Here is a 17,979-nt window from a genome sequence, read left to right as displayed (position 1 = left end):
GGTTAACGTTTGGAACTCAACATCGAGAATGAAATCAAATGATGTTGAGTTTCAAACATTAACCTTTAATTTTATATATATACAAGGTTCTAAAAAGCGTGAAACGCGTTGAAGTGCGGAGATCAAGCTTCAAGTTTTTCAAGCTTAAGCGAGCTTAGAACGATCTTAAGTGTGAAAAAATGTTTTCAATTTTTATTATAATTTTAATTATTTTAAGACAAACACTAAATAAAATGTTAGATTAACAAAAAATATATGATTTAATAGATAATTCAAGTTCTAAACTATAATTATGCATATTTATAAAAATGTTTTCATCTTTAAAAAATAAATGAAATCTTTCGTTCTAAAAATCGACCGCTTAATCGAGCTTAAGCGTATTAAAACTTATGCGAGATTAAACGTCGCTTAAACGAGCTTTTTAGAACAATATATATATACAGATATATATATATATATATATATATATATATAAATATTTTGATCTCCTGCACCTAATTTGTGAGCGACCACTAAAATCCAATAATGAGTTTTAGTGGTGCAAAAAAATAAAACAAAAAACCAATAAAACTCGGTGCTCACAAATTTCCTGCACCCTAAAGTGCAGGGGATCATTTATATATACTAGCAACCGATGTACACGCTATGCGTGTACATAAATATAATTTCTAAATAAAATTATAATAAATATGAAATTTTAATATTTTACAAATAATGTCGATATTAAAGAAATACAATGAAATTGATTGGAATGAATCCTTAATTTTAGCAAGACATAAATAGTGGGTAATGAAATTGATTGGAATGAATCCTTAATTTTAGCAAGACATAAATAGTGGATAATGAAATTGATTGGAATGAATCCTTAATTTTAGCAAGACATAAATAGTGAGTAATGAGGTGGTTTTTGATAGTAGGAGTGAGAAATGTAACTAAATTTTTACCATTTTACCCAATACTATATATGAAGTACAATGCATTTTTGGGGTTAAATTTGTAAATTTATGTTGGTGTCATCAAACATAACAAAATTAGTTTTTAAATGGGTCTCAAATTTTATATATATATATATATATAAAGTAATTCTCAGCTGCTCAACCATTCCTGCCCAATTCGTTTCCGATCACTAAAACCCAGTACCGGTTTTAGTTGTTTTTTTTTTAATTTTTCGTATTACTAAAACACGGTACTGGGTTTTAGTTGTCGGGGACGAGTTGGGCAGCTGAAAATTTCTATATATATATATATAAATATATTTTAGTCTATATATATATATATATATATATATAAAAATATATATTTTAGTCTCAGAGCTAGACATTCAAGAGAACTGGATATTATATAATCAACTGAGTTTTATAAATATGCTCAAAATATATCTTTCTATCTATCTATCTATCTATCTATCTATATTATAAATAAGCCAGTTTGAATTGTGAAATAACTTTTTTATCCTTCAAACTACTAAGTAAAATTCTGTGTTTATCCTTCAATTTACTTGGCTGTATAATTTTATTCGTAGTGTTGTTCCATCTTTTCTTCTTAATAGCACCTAATTAATTATTGTCTATTAATTAATACAAGCCCTCATTACTCCTTCCGTTTCTTTCCTTCTCATTTCTACCTATCTATCTTTCCTGATAGTAATGTTCATTGGTTATGAATTATGATGCCCCGCGCTATCGTTCTTCTGGCTCTCATACGCGGGGTAGGAGCTCGGTTGTCATATCGGGTTTCCTCGCATGGTCTGTGTTGCTTGCTCCCATCCGTTTTCTTCTTTATGTCGTTATTTTATTTTTTTTTGGATTTGGATTGTTTAAAAAGTGCTTTTCAAGTTTGGCAGCACGGTTTCTGAGACTTCTCGTGTTGGTGTTTTTGCCTCCCCCGCTTACAATGGTTAGATACTGTTCTTTGCTCCATGTTTTGTTTGCATACATATGGTTTTTCCCTCCTTCATTGATATATTTTCATGCCACATGCAGCACAAATTTGCATGGGTTCGTTCCTGTTGTATGTCGTCCTAATCATAAGTGTTACGTGATTCTTTGTATCGATTTTTTCTTCCTTGGAACTCTGCCTAAAATGAGTGTGTTTTTATTCACCAAATGCATTTCTTTTTCTTTTTAATTTAATTTAAAATTTTCAAGTTGTTCGTGGAAGAAATAACAGGATGGTTTCTTGTAGGGAGTTATATTGTTATAATAGGTTGCGGATTCATCGCAGCAACAATTCAGTAATCTTCTATGGTGGTCGATCGGTTGTTGCAACAATTATGTTGCTGATATGTATGTTAAACTGGAAACAACGAGACTAGATTACTACAGGAGACACCGAAGCGAGATCAGATCGGGAATCATGTGGGAGTGAGGTCGGGTAGTGAATCGTTCAGGCTTTGGTATCGTATCGTCTGGATATATTATTATTATTATTATTATTATTATTATTATTATTATTATTATTATATATAGGTCATAAGTCAATGATTTGAAGTAAAGATCATGCATCAATTTGGTTTCGTGGTTTTATTGTTTGAGTCTGCTACTGTAAATATGTATGGCCCTTCGTTCGGCATAATGATATACTCCCTCCGTCCCAATTATATTGTCCACGTTTCCTTTTTGTTTGTCTCAAATATATAGTCATACAACATATTTAGTTATATTTTTTTACACTTATTTACTAATATATCTCTATTAACTACATCTTGAAAATTATGCAATCATTTTTTAATACATTAAATAGGGATAAAATATGAAGTTTATATAAAATTTATTTTCCCAATAAATTTTTCTTAATTCGTGTGAAAACTAAAATAAGAAAACATATATGGGACGAAGGGAGTATGTCTTTGTCTTAGTATTTCGACGCATCTAAGTTAGAGTGAATTGTTTAATGCGTGTGTAAAGCAGAATTAAAGTGAAGCTGATGTGCATATTTAAAATTAGTATAATATATGTACGCTTAAAAAAATAATTATTATAAAAACATAAATATACAAAACCACACACATGTCGATAGTGATTTTTTTTTTCAAAAATGAGATATAATAATAATTACCAACATATAGAAGTAATGTTGTACTAATTTTAAAACAATATTTATTGAATGTTATAATTTATTTCAAATTTAGAATAAGAATATTTTTTGTTGAAAAAAATATTTTTGTTAATTTTTTGTGACTCCTATTTTAATTTGTGACATTAACTCATTGTATATTGAGAGTTAAAAAAAATTACTTATGTAATATTGGCTATATGCATATAATAATATCTTTGAATGTTTTAATTGCATGTACATGCATTTTAAATTTGAGAAAAATTCATTACTTTTATAAAGTTTAAATACTACATATAAATTTCTATTATAACACATAATTTGGTAACCGAATACTAAAATTGTGAATAAACAGTTATACAAAGCGGGATACCTATAAATACGAGTTTCATTCATCTTAGCACATTAGAATTTCTTGATTAACTCATGTTGGTCTAAACTCATCTAAGTTTGTGTAGCTTGATGTTTTATTGTAATGCTTCGTCATGCTCCACGCTTTTTAAACATTGCTATTAATTCCTTGTAAGTCTTTATTTGTATAGTCCACATACCTAACTCATGATTTAGTAAAATAAAAAATAAAATCACAATTTGTCTGCAGCATGTGATAAGCTTACGAATCAAACTCATTTCGTCACCTCTAAGTAGACTGAAGCGCTTAATGCGTGAGAAAACTTTAATGTAAGTAAAGCTTATGTGCATGGTTTTAATTAGTAAAAGAAAAAATTATTTTTTTGGTCCGGTATGTTTGTTATTTTGCGATTTCGATCCTCTTAGTCTGTTATTTTTATTTTTATTTTTTGGTAATTTTAGTCCTTTTTTTAATGTGGCGCTGATGTGGCACCGATGCAGTGATGATGTGAAACTGACGTGCACAGTGTCACGTAAGCATTTTCGAGGAAAAAAAGACTGAAATTGCCAAAAATTACAACATACAGGACTAAAACTAAAATACAAAAACATATAGGACCAAAATTACAAAGTAACAAATATAAAGGACCAAAATTGTAGTTTTTTCTTAGTAAAATGTACATATATGTCTTAAAATAATATTAAAAAATAGACACATAAAACCACATACAAGTCAATAAACGATCATTTGAAAAATCATATCTTATTATAATGAACCACCAACATATAAAAGTATCGTCGCACTGATTTAAAAAAAATATGATTTAATGTTATTTAGCTTACTGATTTAGTAGACGTCAAACCATAATCGTTGAGTTTGACAAGAATTTATATAGAATAAAACTTAATTTTAAATAAAATTACTCTTTTTATGTGTGCTAATTTTTGTATATTCCATATATGTATGAAATATTTTTCAAAGGTCGACTCATAACATGAAACATAGAATTGAATATTAATTTAAAGATATGATATAAGATAATTCTTATATATTGTAACAAACGTTTGATTCTTATAATATCGATATAAATAAGTTAAATATAATTTTGTGATTATCATTTTTCTGAAAGGTAAAACCACAATTCAAATATCAACTTTTAAGACTGTCCATCTTAAAAATAGTAAGATGATACGTCTTATATTAAAAAGTGAATATATTTTGAACAAATATATTATCATTAAATTTATTTCCGAAATTTAACAACAAAACTTTTGCGTTTAATTATATATAGACATATTACCCTTCAAAAAAAATTATATATAGACATATTTAATTTATATACATGTTGAACAAATTGATGATAATTTTTTTCCTTGGTCTTAGTAGAAAAAGAGGTGTTGAACTGGGCTTGCAGCGTGTTACAACCCGACTGAACCAAGTAATGTTGTGATGATCATTTTTCTGGAAGGTAAAACCACAATTCAAATATCAACTTTTAAGACTGTCCGTCTTAAAAATAATGAGATGTTACGTCTTATATTAAAAAGTAAATATATTTTGAACAAATATATTATCATTAAATTTATTTCCGAAATTTAGCAACAAAACTTCTACGTTTAATTATATATAGACATATTTAATTTATATACACGTTGAACAAATTGATGATATTTTTTTTCTTGGTCTTAGTAGAAAAAGAGGTGTTGAACTGGGCTAGCGGCGTGTTACAACCTGACTGTGCCAATTAATTTTTACACCTCTAAGCAGAGTGAAGTGTTCAAAGTGTGAAAAAATTTTGAATTTAGATAAAGCTCATGTGCATATTTAAATTAGTAAAATATATATTTAGTTTTTAAAAGGAGATTAAAAAATTAACCACATAAAACTAGATAGAAGTTGATAAACGGTATATTGAAAAATATTATGCTATTATAATAAACCACAAACATATAAAACTATTGGGGTTAAATGCTTCCACATCTCCTGTAAAAAATCGAATAGGCATATAACTTCCTAAAAGATTTTAATAAGCTAAATGGTCCTCCACTTTTTAAAATATTTTACGCATAATGACTGCTATGTTGGTAACACACGCATGTAGGTTGCAATTGTTCATATTATTTTAACATTTTTATATAGCATCTTCCATCAATACCCTTTCAACTTGCAAAATATTAATATTATCTTTTACTTTTGAAAACTAGATGATGTCCCTACCTTTCGAAATTTTTTACTTATTAATCAAACAAGATGTTATTTAATTAATGTATATTTTTTAATTATAATCAAATATGATGCGTAAAAATCAAATTTTAAAATATAAATTTTTTGTGCATAATTTTAGTTTAATAAAAATATATTATCTCTCTAATTTTGAAAAGTTAGCATTCATTTAGCTTAACCTTCCGTTTATGAAAAGTTAAAATTTAATTAATTTAGTTTATTTTAAACAAACGTCTTAGAATATGTAAATTCTAATAAATTATTTGATAATATTTTCACAATATATTAGTAACGTGATTAAAATAGAATACGTCAATGTTAAATGTTTTCCATTAAATAATAAATTAATATCTTAAATAAAAAATAAAAATGGTTACTCATTAATTGTTTTTTTTAAAAATTATAATTTGAATAATTTTTTGTTTTATTTTAATTGAAATATTTGTGATCCAATTTGCATGTTGTTTGACTAAATAATACGCGTTGTTAATAAAAAAAATTATTAAAAATAATATTTGGCCATTTTTATCCCAAAATTTGGCATTTTTAAAAATACATTTGTGCATTATTTTATGGGCAATTTGCTCAAAAATCCCCAAATGCAAACATGTTTTGCTTTGGGGTCCCTAGTTATAAAATGTAGTACAAAACAATACAAAATATGGTACAAAACTATACAAGATGTAGTACAAATTAACAAAAAATGTGGTACAAAAAAGTGGCTAGGGAGTACAGAGCAAAACATGTTTGCATTAGGGATTTTTGAGCAATTTGCACTTTATTTCTAAATGGGTTGTGTTTTTTTAATAAATGAATAATATGGAATGGAAGTTAAAAAGTTGACCACTAGTTTCTTGACATGAAAAAACCAACCAATATCAGAATATTAATTTTTTTATTTTCATACTACTGTAAAATTATTATGTTATGTATTAATTTAATAATATCATTATTTTATATTTTAAAATGATACAATTTATATTTTATAACTCTAATTTATGCATAGAAAATATTTTTAATAGTTTTAAGTTGTTTCAGAGCTTATAAGCTCCTCTAATTTGTTTGGCAATTTTTTTTGCCAAATACCTTATTACCTGTCAAAATAAGCTGTTTGACAGCTTATGTGCTATTTTTAATAAAATAAAGTCAATCTTTTTTTTTGGAAAAGATCTTGTTTTGATATTTTACTTCTCCATATTATCTTTATATATTTAATTAAATTCTCACCACTCCCTCTATTCAATTTTTGTAGATATTTTATCAAATTTTTTCTAAATTAAAATAAAAAATAATTTATTTATATATATATATATATGTTTAACATTTATGATGAATTTAAAATTATTTGTGTATATATATTACTATTTATATTACTTTCATATTCTAATATCTTTTTTGATAATTTCGACAATAAAAAAATATTATAATATCAAATACATCAACATTTTTAAGTTGTTTGAAATAAGTTCATCCAAACGTTTTAACAACTTATTTTTAAAATACGACATAACAACTTATAAGCTCCTAAAACAAAATATAAGCTCCTAGAGCTTATGAGCTATTTTTAATAAGTTTAGTCAAACACCCTCTTATTTATAAAGTTGAAATAAATTTAATTTCACATAATAATTTAAAGTAATTCAATTTTATTTTTACTAAGATATCAATTTATTCTTTAATGAAAATTTTAGAATTGACGCCCATTATTTGATTCAATCAGATCATATCACTAATATGTTGTTAAAAAATATTAAATAATTTATTAGAATTTAAAAATTTTAAGATGTTTATTTAAAATAAAATAAAATCATTTAATTTTAAATTTTCGGAAACCGATCAAGTTTAACTACTTGAATGTTAACTTTTCAAAATTAGAGAACAATGATAATATCTTTTGATTAAATAAAAATATGTATTAATTATCTGCATCATTTTTTATTATAATATAGTGTTTTCCTTTACACAACATTTTATTATAATTTAAAATTTTACATTAATTATTTGCATCTTGTTTCGTTATAATAAATTTGAAATAAGTTATATCCGATCCGCTCGTTTTCAAAAGTAAAAGTTAATATTAATATATTTGCAAGGGTAATGATGGAAGATGTTATATAAAAATGTTGAAATGATATGAATAATTGCAATAACCGTGCGTGTGTTACTAACATAGCAGTCATGGGTGTTATGCACAAATATTTTAAAAAGTGGAGGATCATTTAGTTTATTAAATTTTTTTAGAGAGTTATATGCCTATTCGATTTTTTCACAGGGGGCTTGAAATAAGTTATCCGATTCCGCTCGTATTGGTTTTTAAAAAATGTGATTGAATGTTATCATCTAATTACATTTTAGAATTATAATATTTTTGGCAATAGATAACAGTTCTCTTAATTTTTATGACACCTGTTATAATATTTCATAAATTTGTCACTTAACTCATTATACATTGAGTGTTAAAAAATTACTTATGCAATATTGGCTATATGCGTATAATAATAACTTTGAATGTTTAATTGTACATGCATTTTAAATTTGAGAACAATGCATTTTGTTTATATAGTTTAAATAGTACATATAAATTTATAATGTAACACATAATTTGGTATCCAAATATTAATTGCGTATAAAAATCCATTTAAAGTTTGTGTGTGATCCAAAAGGATTTGTACTCTCATTGTATGTAACGATGGAACATAAGGTTGGTTAACCACTCGTACAAAGTGGGATACCTATAAATATGAGTGTCATTCATCTTAAATTTGAATGTTTAATTATATATGCATTTTAAATTTGAGAAAAATGCATCACATTTATAAAGTTTAAATAGTACATATAAATTTATAATATAACACATATAATTTGGTAACCGAATACTAATTTTGTGAATAAAGATCCATTTAAATTTTGTGTGACCTAAAAGAATTCGAACTCTATTTTATACAACGTCGAAACATTAGGTTGGTTAACCAATCATACAAAGTGAGATACCTTTAAATATGAGTTTCATTCATCTTAGCCCATTAGAATTTATTGATTAATAACTCATGTTTGGTCTAAATTCGTATAAACTTGTGTAGCTTGAAGATTTATTGTAATGCTTCGTCATGCTCCACGGTTTTTTAACATTGCTAATAATTTTTTATAAGTAGAGGTGTCAAAACGGGTTAGAGGCGTGGGTCGTCCCACAACCCGTCGCAACACCATTAGGAGCTACGGGATGGGACGGCCTACCCTTTTAAGAAAGTTTGAAAAAACACTAACTCAACTCACCTATTTTAGAAGGTAGAACAAGTTAACTCAGCGGATCTACGTGTAATTTGGTGGATTTGGCGGGCCAATCCGCAACCCATCACAACACACCATTACGCAGAGTGGGGTGTCCCACCTTTTAGGAGGGTTAAAAAAATGTCAAATCAACCCACCTATTTTGTGTGGCGGGATGGGGCGGGTCAACCCGACGAGCCTAGCTCATTTTAACACCTCTACTTACAAGTCTTGATTTGTATATAGTCCACAACCTAATTCATGAATTTATAAAACCAAAAAAAAAATTACAATTTGTTTGCAGCGTGTGATAAGCCGACTAATCAAACTCATTTCGACACCTCTAAGTAAACTGAAGCTAAATGCGTGAGAAAACTTGAATTCAAGTAAAGCTCATGTACATGGTTTAAATTAGTAAAATGTACATATATGATTTAAAAGGATATTTAAAAAAAAATAGACACATAATAAAACCACAAACAAGTCAATAAACGGTCATTTGAAAAATGATATCTTATTATAATAAACTACCAGCATATAAAAGTATCGTCGCACTGATTTTAAAAAAAATGTTGATTTAATGTTATCATCTAATGCAATTTACAATGATAATATTTTGGGCAATAAATTAATAATATTTCTCTGAATCCTCGTGACACCTATTTTAACTCATAAGCAAAATCAGAGTAATTAAATTAGTAATATCATATTAGCTATCTTCGGACAATAGTATTTTGGAATTTTTTTATTGTTTATGCATTTTTATTCTGAGGAAAATATATTGCATTAATAAAGTTGAATAGTATATCTTATATATAAGTTTCTAATATAATACATATAATTTGCTAACTGAACGTTTGTTCACGAAACGAGGCTTCTCATTTTTTTTATGTAACTGAAAGTAGCTCGAACTCTCATTTTATGCAGCTATGAAACATAAGGTAGGTTGATCGCTTATACGAAGTGAGATACTTTTATATATGTGTTGCTTTAAGCTTACCCATGAGGCCATGAAAATATTTTTATCAACACATATTGTCCCTTTTTCAGTCTACTAAATTTGCAATGGGGCAGTAAGCATGCCTGGGGCTCGTTATCATTATAATGTAACACATGATTAAATGTTATCATTATTTTTTAATTATACTTAACTTTTTTGTATCCATATATATGTGAAAATATCCATAAATTATATCTACAATGAAAGTATGAATTTGGTTTCACAATTTGAAATTTGATCGAATATTATAACTAATTTTTTATTTTAGTTAATTTTGTGTCTCCATATCGTGAACATTTATATAAATGAAATATATGCTAATATAAAAATTTTATTTTATATTTGATTAGATGTTATCACTTATCAGCAATTTTCTATTTATTACAATATACTAATTTTTGTTTTAAAATTGAAAATTTGATATGATGTTATCACAATTTTATAATTTCAAACAAATGTTTCGTGTGCATATATATGTAAAAACAATATTAATAATTTTTACAATAATATTTTAAAAACAAATAAATTTATTATATCATATCAATACTTTGATATAAATTTCAAATACAAATCAAAATTTTATTATTTAAAAAAAACAAGTTTTTTCTAGGAATATTTAATTTAATTTTTAAAATATTATAGATTTAAATTTACTCAATGAGCATATAAATAACTAAACCAGCCGAGTTCGAGAAACTATATAAATTAATATATTTTCACAAGCCAAAAAAATGAGTCGAGCCCGATCCAAAACCTGAGCTCAAGCTGACGAGCCACTAAACGATCCAATCCCAAGTCCAAGCCCGAGCTCGCAAGCCATTAAACGAGCCGAGCTAACAAGCCATTAAACGAGCCGAGCTAACGAGCCATTAAACGAGCCAAGCCCAAGCCCGAGCTAATGAGCCACCTAAACGAGCCGAGCTCGAGCTCGAGCTTGAGCTTCCGAGCCTATTAACGAACATGTTCGCGAGCTAACGAGCCGAACATCCTTAAGCTCGGGCTCGGCTCGTTAAAATTTTCGAGCTCAAAATTAAGCTCGAGCTCGGCTCAATAAGCTTAACGAACGAGCCCGAACGAGCTTTTTTACGAACCGAGCTCCGAATAGCTCGTGAACAGTTCGGTTCATTTACATCCCTACCTTTTGGACTAAATTAAACGTTTAATTGACTATTTCTTTTCTTATGGAATATATTAGTTATAAATTGCTCTGTTTCGTTATATTGTTCTACTTCACCGATTTGCTATAGTATGTCATCGATTCTTTTGCTCTAACAATAAAACATTTTAGAATATTTTACAAAAAAATTAATGTGTTTTACACAATCATTGTGCGTTTCCACGTGCAACGCACGTGCCACTTTCTTAGTATATATATATATATATATGAGTCTATAAAGACTATTCGATCGTCAAGAAAATATAAAGACTATTTCACACATTACACTTAAACCACATTCTAAATCTCCTGCATTTGAGGAGTGCTTAAACTCGCACCAAGCCCATAAAGACGGCTCTGTTTAATGGTCTGTCTGAGCTTGCACCTAGACACTAAAGTTAAGCTGACGGCTCTGTTGAATGGTCCGTCTGAGCTTGCACTTAGACACAAAAGTTGAGCGTAACACACTTGCGCCCAGCCATGCGTCTAGTTGAAGCCTTCTCGTAACTATGATCTTTAGTTCTTTACCAGATCAACATTATTTCATTCTTAACTTCACAAGTACGAAATATGAATCAATCATTTTGCCTGAAAATTATTTCTTCATTCTTCAAGACCATTTGAGAGTCGCGAGCCCTTGAACGTCATTTCATTGTCCATATGATTCATCAACTTCAGTCGTTTCAGCTCTTTGAAACTGTGAGTGGAGGGTAAACAATTCAGAAGTACATAGAAAGAGAGACAGAAAAAAGAGAAATCAGAAAGCAAAGCTTGGAACGACTAATTGATATACTGTAACAAAGATTGGTCTCCTGCTGGTTTCAGAGGTACCTTTAGTTTGGAAATATACCAAAATAACACCAAATGCAATCATTCTTTATGCAAACAAGACTTCATAGTAGGTCGTGTTAGTGCTACTATGACAAAAATCACACTAAAATTAACAGTGTAATGAGAGAGGTGAAAAAAACAAAGATAACTGAATTCAAGATTTATAAAAAGCACAGATGCACAAACCCAAAAGCACGCAACGCAAATCAACAGTTGCTTTGAACAACAATAATAAATTAATATCAGAAATTCAAGCTAGCGTAGATCCATACATGGTTGCTACATTGGCAGTTTTACAATAAAATTTTGGTGATCAGGTGTGATATGCCAAGCAGCACCCAACTACAATGGTTGCCATGATTCTTTCTAGTGTGATGATTGAGATGGAGAAAGCATTACAACGTGAAGTTTCAAAAAAGTTTACTTAGTTTAGGTAAAATAAAGTGATATTAAGTCAATAATGGCTACACAAGTGAGACTGTGCAGTGTGACAGACCCACCTGTGTGGGTGATAGTATGTAAGTAACAAAATGTAAAGAGCAGATACTGACTAAGACAATTCAAGAATTGCTTTAACACAACAATTTACTTTTAATTAAAATTACATAAAATAAGATGATGAACAACTAATATGTACAGAAACTGTTTCATTATCATTTACCAAGTCCAAATCAGAATCAAGACCTCAGCAGATGTCTGTGTTTCCCTCTGATCACTGCTGAAAAAAGTAAACCACTATCTCTATATATCCAACCTAAATTTTTGAAACAGTAGTAGCATAGTACTTCTTGACGCCTTGGAAAGGCAGTCCAAGATGCATAAATAGCACTTGACCTCATGCTAAGGATGCTAAGGACTCGTATAAATGCTGATAAATCCAAGTCCTTTGTAATACAGGACTATCTTGGAGCAGGTAAAAGAAGGTTGTTTTGCCAGAAATGCTAAAGTGAGCTTACCTGTCGAAAAAGTAAGTTCCATAGAGATCCAGGATGGCAACCTCACAATTTTAACCAGTGGCAAGCACAATTAAACCTCCATAATCGAAAGATATAACCTAGAACAAGGTTAAGCTTCAGGATAAAAGAAGCAAAACATTCATACGAGGAGAAAATTTATCATCTTTCTTAAATGACATCAGCAGATTAAATTAAAACTATTAGCGTGACTGTGTAGTTGTTTAGAAAGAAATTAAAACTATTTGCTTACTAGCACCAACTGGTAATGATAAATTAGTTGTTCCCATGAAGTAAAATAAAAAAGATTGAAAGAAGTGGCACAATAAAAGCACAATCTTGGCCACATCAAGGAGTCACACTTTTCCCCTTCCAACCTTAGTTAGATTATGATATGAATCTAGCTAATAATAACAATGCAAGTGTTTTTACTGCACACATTATCATTCACTATTTGTACCAATGATGTTAATAAGGTAAAGAGATCCGAGTAAGATTGATTAGGTTTGCTGATAGATTTAAGTCGAAACTCATCACTAAGGCTGCCAAGGGAATATTTACTGGACACTTTGATTAACGAACTTGTTAAAGCTTATAATATTTCACAGTCCGAAGCTCAACTTGATCGTAACTGGGGCGGCTAACCAGATCTTATATGATGGTTCCAATATTGAGAAAATGTTCAATTACAAGGATGAAAGGACGAAACGCTGAAACAGCGCACAGTATATGTGATAAAGATTTAAAACACAAGTATTATCAACTCCTCCCAAGATTTTAGGTACAGATGACTAAATGTGACAGCATTATTAGATTGGACTTCTAAATGTGATCCAATTAGCATTACACAATTGGATTACCATCATCTAAGCACATGATGTAAATGGCATATTTCTAGAATGATATGTGATTGACGGAATTTGTTTTTAGATAATTCAGACATTTTCTAACTTACAAAGTAATCATTGTCTCCAATTCCAGTGGCCGCAAGAAGACGATGCAAATCAGTGAAAGAATGCTCTTTCTGCCGAGCCATGTCAAAGCACAATGCCCCTGGCCGTACGGTCTCCAAAATATATGCCTATGAAATACAATCATCTCCACTTTTTGCAGCATTATGATTACAGAGGGCAGTTCTTCCAGTGGATATATTATGCATCTGATATACAGAAAATAATAAAAGAAACGAAGGTCAGTATACTCGATCTGCTTGTAAATGTAAAACATAAACCATGCAGATATAAGGAAGCTATCATATATTATCAGATAAACAATTATTACATCCGCAACATGAGAATACTAAATGGTCCTTAAGAACTCACGTTCACCTAAACATGCAGACAAATAACTAAAACAATGGGGGGAGTGTAGGGGGTCAAATATTTACCATTCACAGCTATTTGGGAAGTTGAGACACCTTTGTGGGTAACAACATTCAACTCTCTTGTTTCAAGCTCGTGCTTCGAGTAAGGGAGGTTGGTCAAAATTAGGCCAACTTGGGTTCATGGGTCTTGATGGGCGCATGCCCTCTTTCCAACATTTCATTAAGCAAGACATCAGCTTCTTCCCTATTGCCAAGCTCGAAATACTTATGGATAAGACAACCATAAACAACTTCATCAGGTTGAACACCTTTCTCAATCATCTCATAAAGCAGATCCCTGGCTCGCTGAAGCTGACCACATCTAGAGAGTCCAGATATCAAACATGTATAGGCATAAAGATCAAACTCAACCCCAGTTTGAGACATTGTATTTACCAGATCTAAGGCATCCTCAATGTTTCCATGCTTAAAGTTTCCATCAATCAAGGATGTATAAGCAATTTTATCAGGAAACAAGCCCTCATCAAGCATCTCCAGATACAGCTTTTTTGCGGCATCAATATGTTTGTTTTTCCAGAGACCGTGAATTAGTGATGTATAAACAATAATATTAGGTTGCAAACCATTGCTTTTCATTGATTTAAAATAATCAATGGCCTCTTGGACAAATCCCAATTTGCATAAACCATTAATTAACGAGCAATACGTCACAATGGTTGGAGGTGTTCCTCTTTCTTGCATTTTGTTTAGCAGTTTCCTTGCCTCTCCATCTTGACCTGCCTTCAAATATGCATCAATAAGTGATGTGTATATCACATCACTGATCTCTATATTACGCCCATTCATTTCATCCAACAAAACATTCACATCTTCAAACCTGCCCTGGTTGCAAAGTCCCCAGATTAGAGTTCCATAGAGTAATAAATCAGGTTGGATATTGTTTTCTTTCATTTTTCCCACAATGCCCATTGCGTCGTCCATCCTGTTTGCTTTTAGATACCCATGAATAAAAGCTGTATAGAGTCTCTCATTGGGTACCACCTCATTTTCTAGCATTGCTCTAAATACTTCTTCAGCTTCTTTTATTTTCCCTTCTTCGCATAGGCCATCAACCAATGCTGTATAGGTGACAGTATTTAATTTCACAGTGGCTTCCAACATCTCTTTTACAAGCTTCAATGCATTACCAATATTTCCCACTTTAAAATTAGCATCAATTAAAGAAGTATAGGTATATTCATTAGGAGTGAGACCAACCCGTCTCATATCTACAAAAAATTTAATTGCCTGTTCCGGCATTCCTTCCTTACAAAAAGCATCTATGAATGTGCTATATGTTACAACATTAGGTTTAAGAAATCTTTCCTTCATCTCCCCAAGGTAGTTGAAGGCCAGAGGCATGCTCTCAAATTTACAAAAACAATTAATCAATGTGTTATATGTAATTATGTCAGGATTACAACCTGCTTCTTTCATCTCCTCGTAAAAACTAATCATATGATCCAACTCACCGAGTTTTCCATGCGCATCTATGAAAGAGTTGTAAGTGACAACATCAGGAAAAATACCCATGCCCTTCATTTTGTCGAACAAGCTTTTAGCAGCTAGCAAGTTCCCCTCTTTACATAAATAACCAATAATTATGTTATAGGTATAGACGGATTGTGCTATTCCAGCCCCAACCATATCACTAAAAAACTTCTTCACCAAAACTCCATTTGTCACCTTTGAACACTTATGCAAAAGAATATTGCAAGACCTTGCTTTCGGAACAATTCTAAAGTTTCTCATCCTCAAGAAACACTCTCTAGCTTCCTCTAGCAATTCCAACTCAACAAGTACACTAAAAAGCGCATCAAACACCCCATAACCTGGTCTGCAGACGTTCCTTGTCAACCACAAAACATCCAATATATTGCAAGGAGATTGTTTAATACCACTTTCACCAAGTTTCTTCAACCTAACCAACTGTGTAAGAACATCGTGAGCATCATGATACATTCTCGAACAGAACAAAATGTGAGCAACTACGCAGTAATTCTCCACTGTATGGCAAAACCCATTTTGTGATTGAGCCCATTTAAACCATTTCAGAGCTAATAAAGGGTCTTGCTTCAGTTCAACCAAGATTTTCGACACCCAATTGGGAGCTAAAGCAGACTCAAAGAATCCAACTAACCTATAATCATCCCATCTCCCTTCACTCACAATTTTCTTTATAGTTCCTCTATCAAACAGTCCATCGAATCTACTAAAATCTGGAGCTGTAGAAAAGGGATATCGACAAACACAGAAAAAATGAGTTGCCCAAATGAACACCTTTCCTGAAAGCACGTAACATGAAGAAATCGGTAGAGAAGTTCTACGAGCAGCATCATAGCGACATCTTGTGATCCCGCGGAACAGGAAAAACATGGCTAGACCAACAGCAAGGATACATGAGACGAATTTAAAACTCAGCTCCATTTGAAGTCAGAAGCCGATTCGATCATTGCTATCTCATGAATCAACGAAAATATTTGCAGAAGATTGTAGTTTGAGCGGAGTGAGGTGTTCCGAGGGAGGATTTGTGTAGGGTTTTTGGCGGAGGTTTAGAAATGCCGGCCGTTTCATTTACTTAAAAATGTTTTTTTGGCTTGGCAAAAAAAATTTAATTTAAAAAGGGTCAAATTTTGTTTAAGAGATAATACTTTTTCCACAAATTCAATTTATAGCTTACTTTATTTGGAATATGTTAAAGAATTCTATTATTATTATGGTTGATGTTGCTTTCTACATTGGACTCATAGACTATATTTTCTTTTTCATTCGTCCCAATATATAGTTTAGTTTCCTTATTTAATATTATCTTTCATATTATTTTATCAATTTAACTCTATTAAATTAATATCATTAACTATTTGTATAATTATTTTATTTTATTAAAATCTTCGTTAAATAAAGATAAATTGAAAAAAGTTGTTTTCTCATCGAATAGCGCCCTACCTTACCTACTTTACCACTTTACTAGTAAGGGAAAAGCCCTTGACCAATAAGAATATATATAGGCTTTTTCGCTTGTTCGTCAAGCTTTCGAGCAGCTCTTTTAACTGCCAACATGCTCAAGGACCAAGAGACGTCCAGGGACTGGACAGTCGCAGGGTCCGAAGAACACAAAACAAGCCATCTTTCTCATCCCCGTAAGACAATAGAGCGCGGTGAAACAACTCTGTCATTCAGTCGAAGGGGACAGGTTAGCAGCTTCAGGATAACCTGAGCAGTGAAATAGAAGTAGGGTTCAAGCCAATCAGTCCAATTTCGATTATACGGCTAGGTTCTAAACCAAAAAAGGCACAGCTTTTGGATTGGTTTCCAATGACGACGATTGATGCTCGGATTCGAGTGGAATGGGGGAGATTGTGATGGAGTATTATGGTAACTTGTTTACATCGTCTAACCCCGGATTTCAGGATATGTAAAGGGTATTAGACGTGATGGAACCGGTGGTGGTCACTCACTGAACCAGTTTCTAGGCTGCCCGTTTTTAGATACTGAGGTGAAACGTGCTCTATTTGATATGCATCCAGATAAAGCTCCGGGACCAGATGGGATGTCTGCTATGTTCTATCAGAAATACTGACAGGTGGTAGGACGGGATGTAACACAGGAAGTGCTTCAAGTACTTAATGAGGGGGCTTCAGTTGATGGTTGGAATGAAACTTGTTACGCCTTAAACGCATACAAATCTCGAGTTATGAGATTAATGTTTTTAATGTATTCACAATTCTCATAATATTATATTTTGATGATTACAAAACTCGGTTAATTGTTACTAACCAT

General features: G+C 30.8%; 1 protein-coding gene across 1 annotated transcript; it reads right to left on the bottom strand.

Moving 5' to 3' along the window:
* Positions 1 to 11,305: 11,305 nt before the first annotated feature.
* On the bottom strand, positions 11,306 to 16,764 carry LOC140871498 (uncharacterized). The gene is made up of 4 exons (XM_073274032.1): positions 14,224 to 16,764; positions 13,792 to 13,995; positions 12,840 to 12,937; positions 11,306 to 11,749 (listed from the first exon to the last, which is right to left on the bottom strand). Exon 1 carries the CDS (start codon positions 16,624 to 16,626, stop codon positions 14,323 to 14,325), a length of 2,304 nt encoding a protein of 767 aa, XP_073130133.1. The 5' UTR covers positions 16,627 to 16,764; the 3' UTR covers positions 11,306 to 11,749; positions 12,840 to 12,937; positions 13,792 to 13,995; positions 14,224 to 14,322.
* Between the last annotated feature and the right edge of the window lie 1,215 nt (positions 16,765 to 17,979).

The sequence above is a fragment of the Henckelia pumila genome, unplaced genomic scaffold (assembly GCF_033568475.1).
Source record: "Henckelia pumila isolate YLH828 unplaced genomic scaffold, ASM3356847v2 CTG_461:::fragment_3, whole genome shotgun sequence".
NCBI lineage: Eukaryota > Viridiplantae > Streptophyta > Magnoliopsida > Lamiales > Gesneriaceae > Henckelia > Henckelia pumila.
Note: the sequence above shows the minus strand (reverse complement) of the source record. Positions and strands in the feature narration are given on the sequence as shown.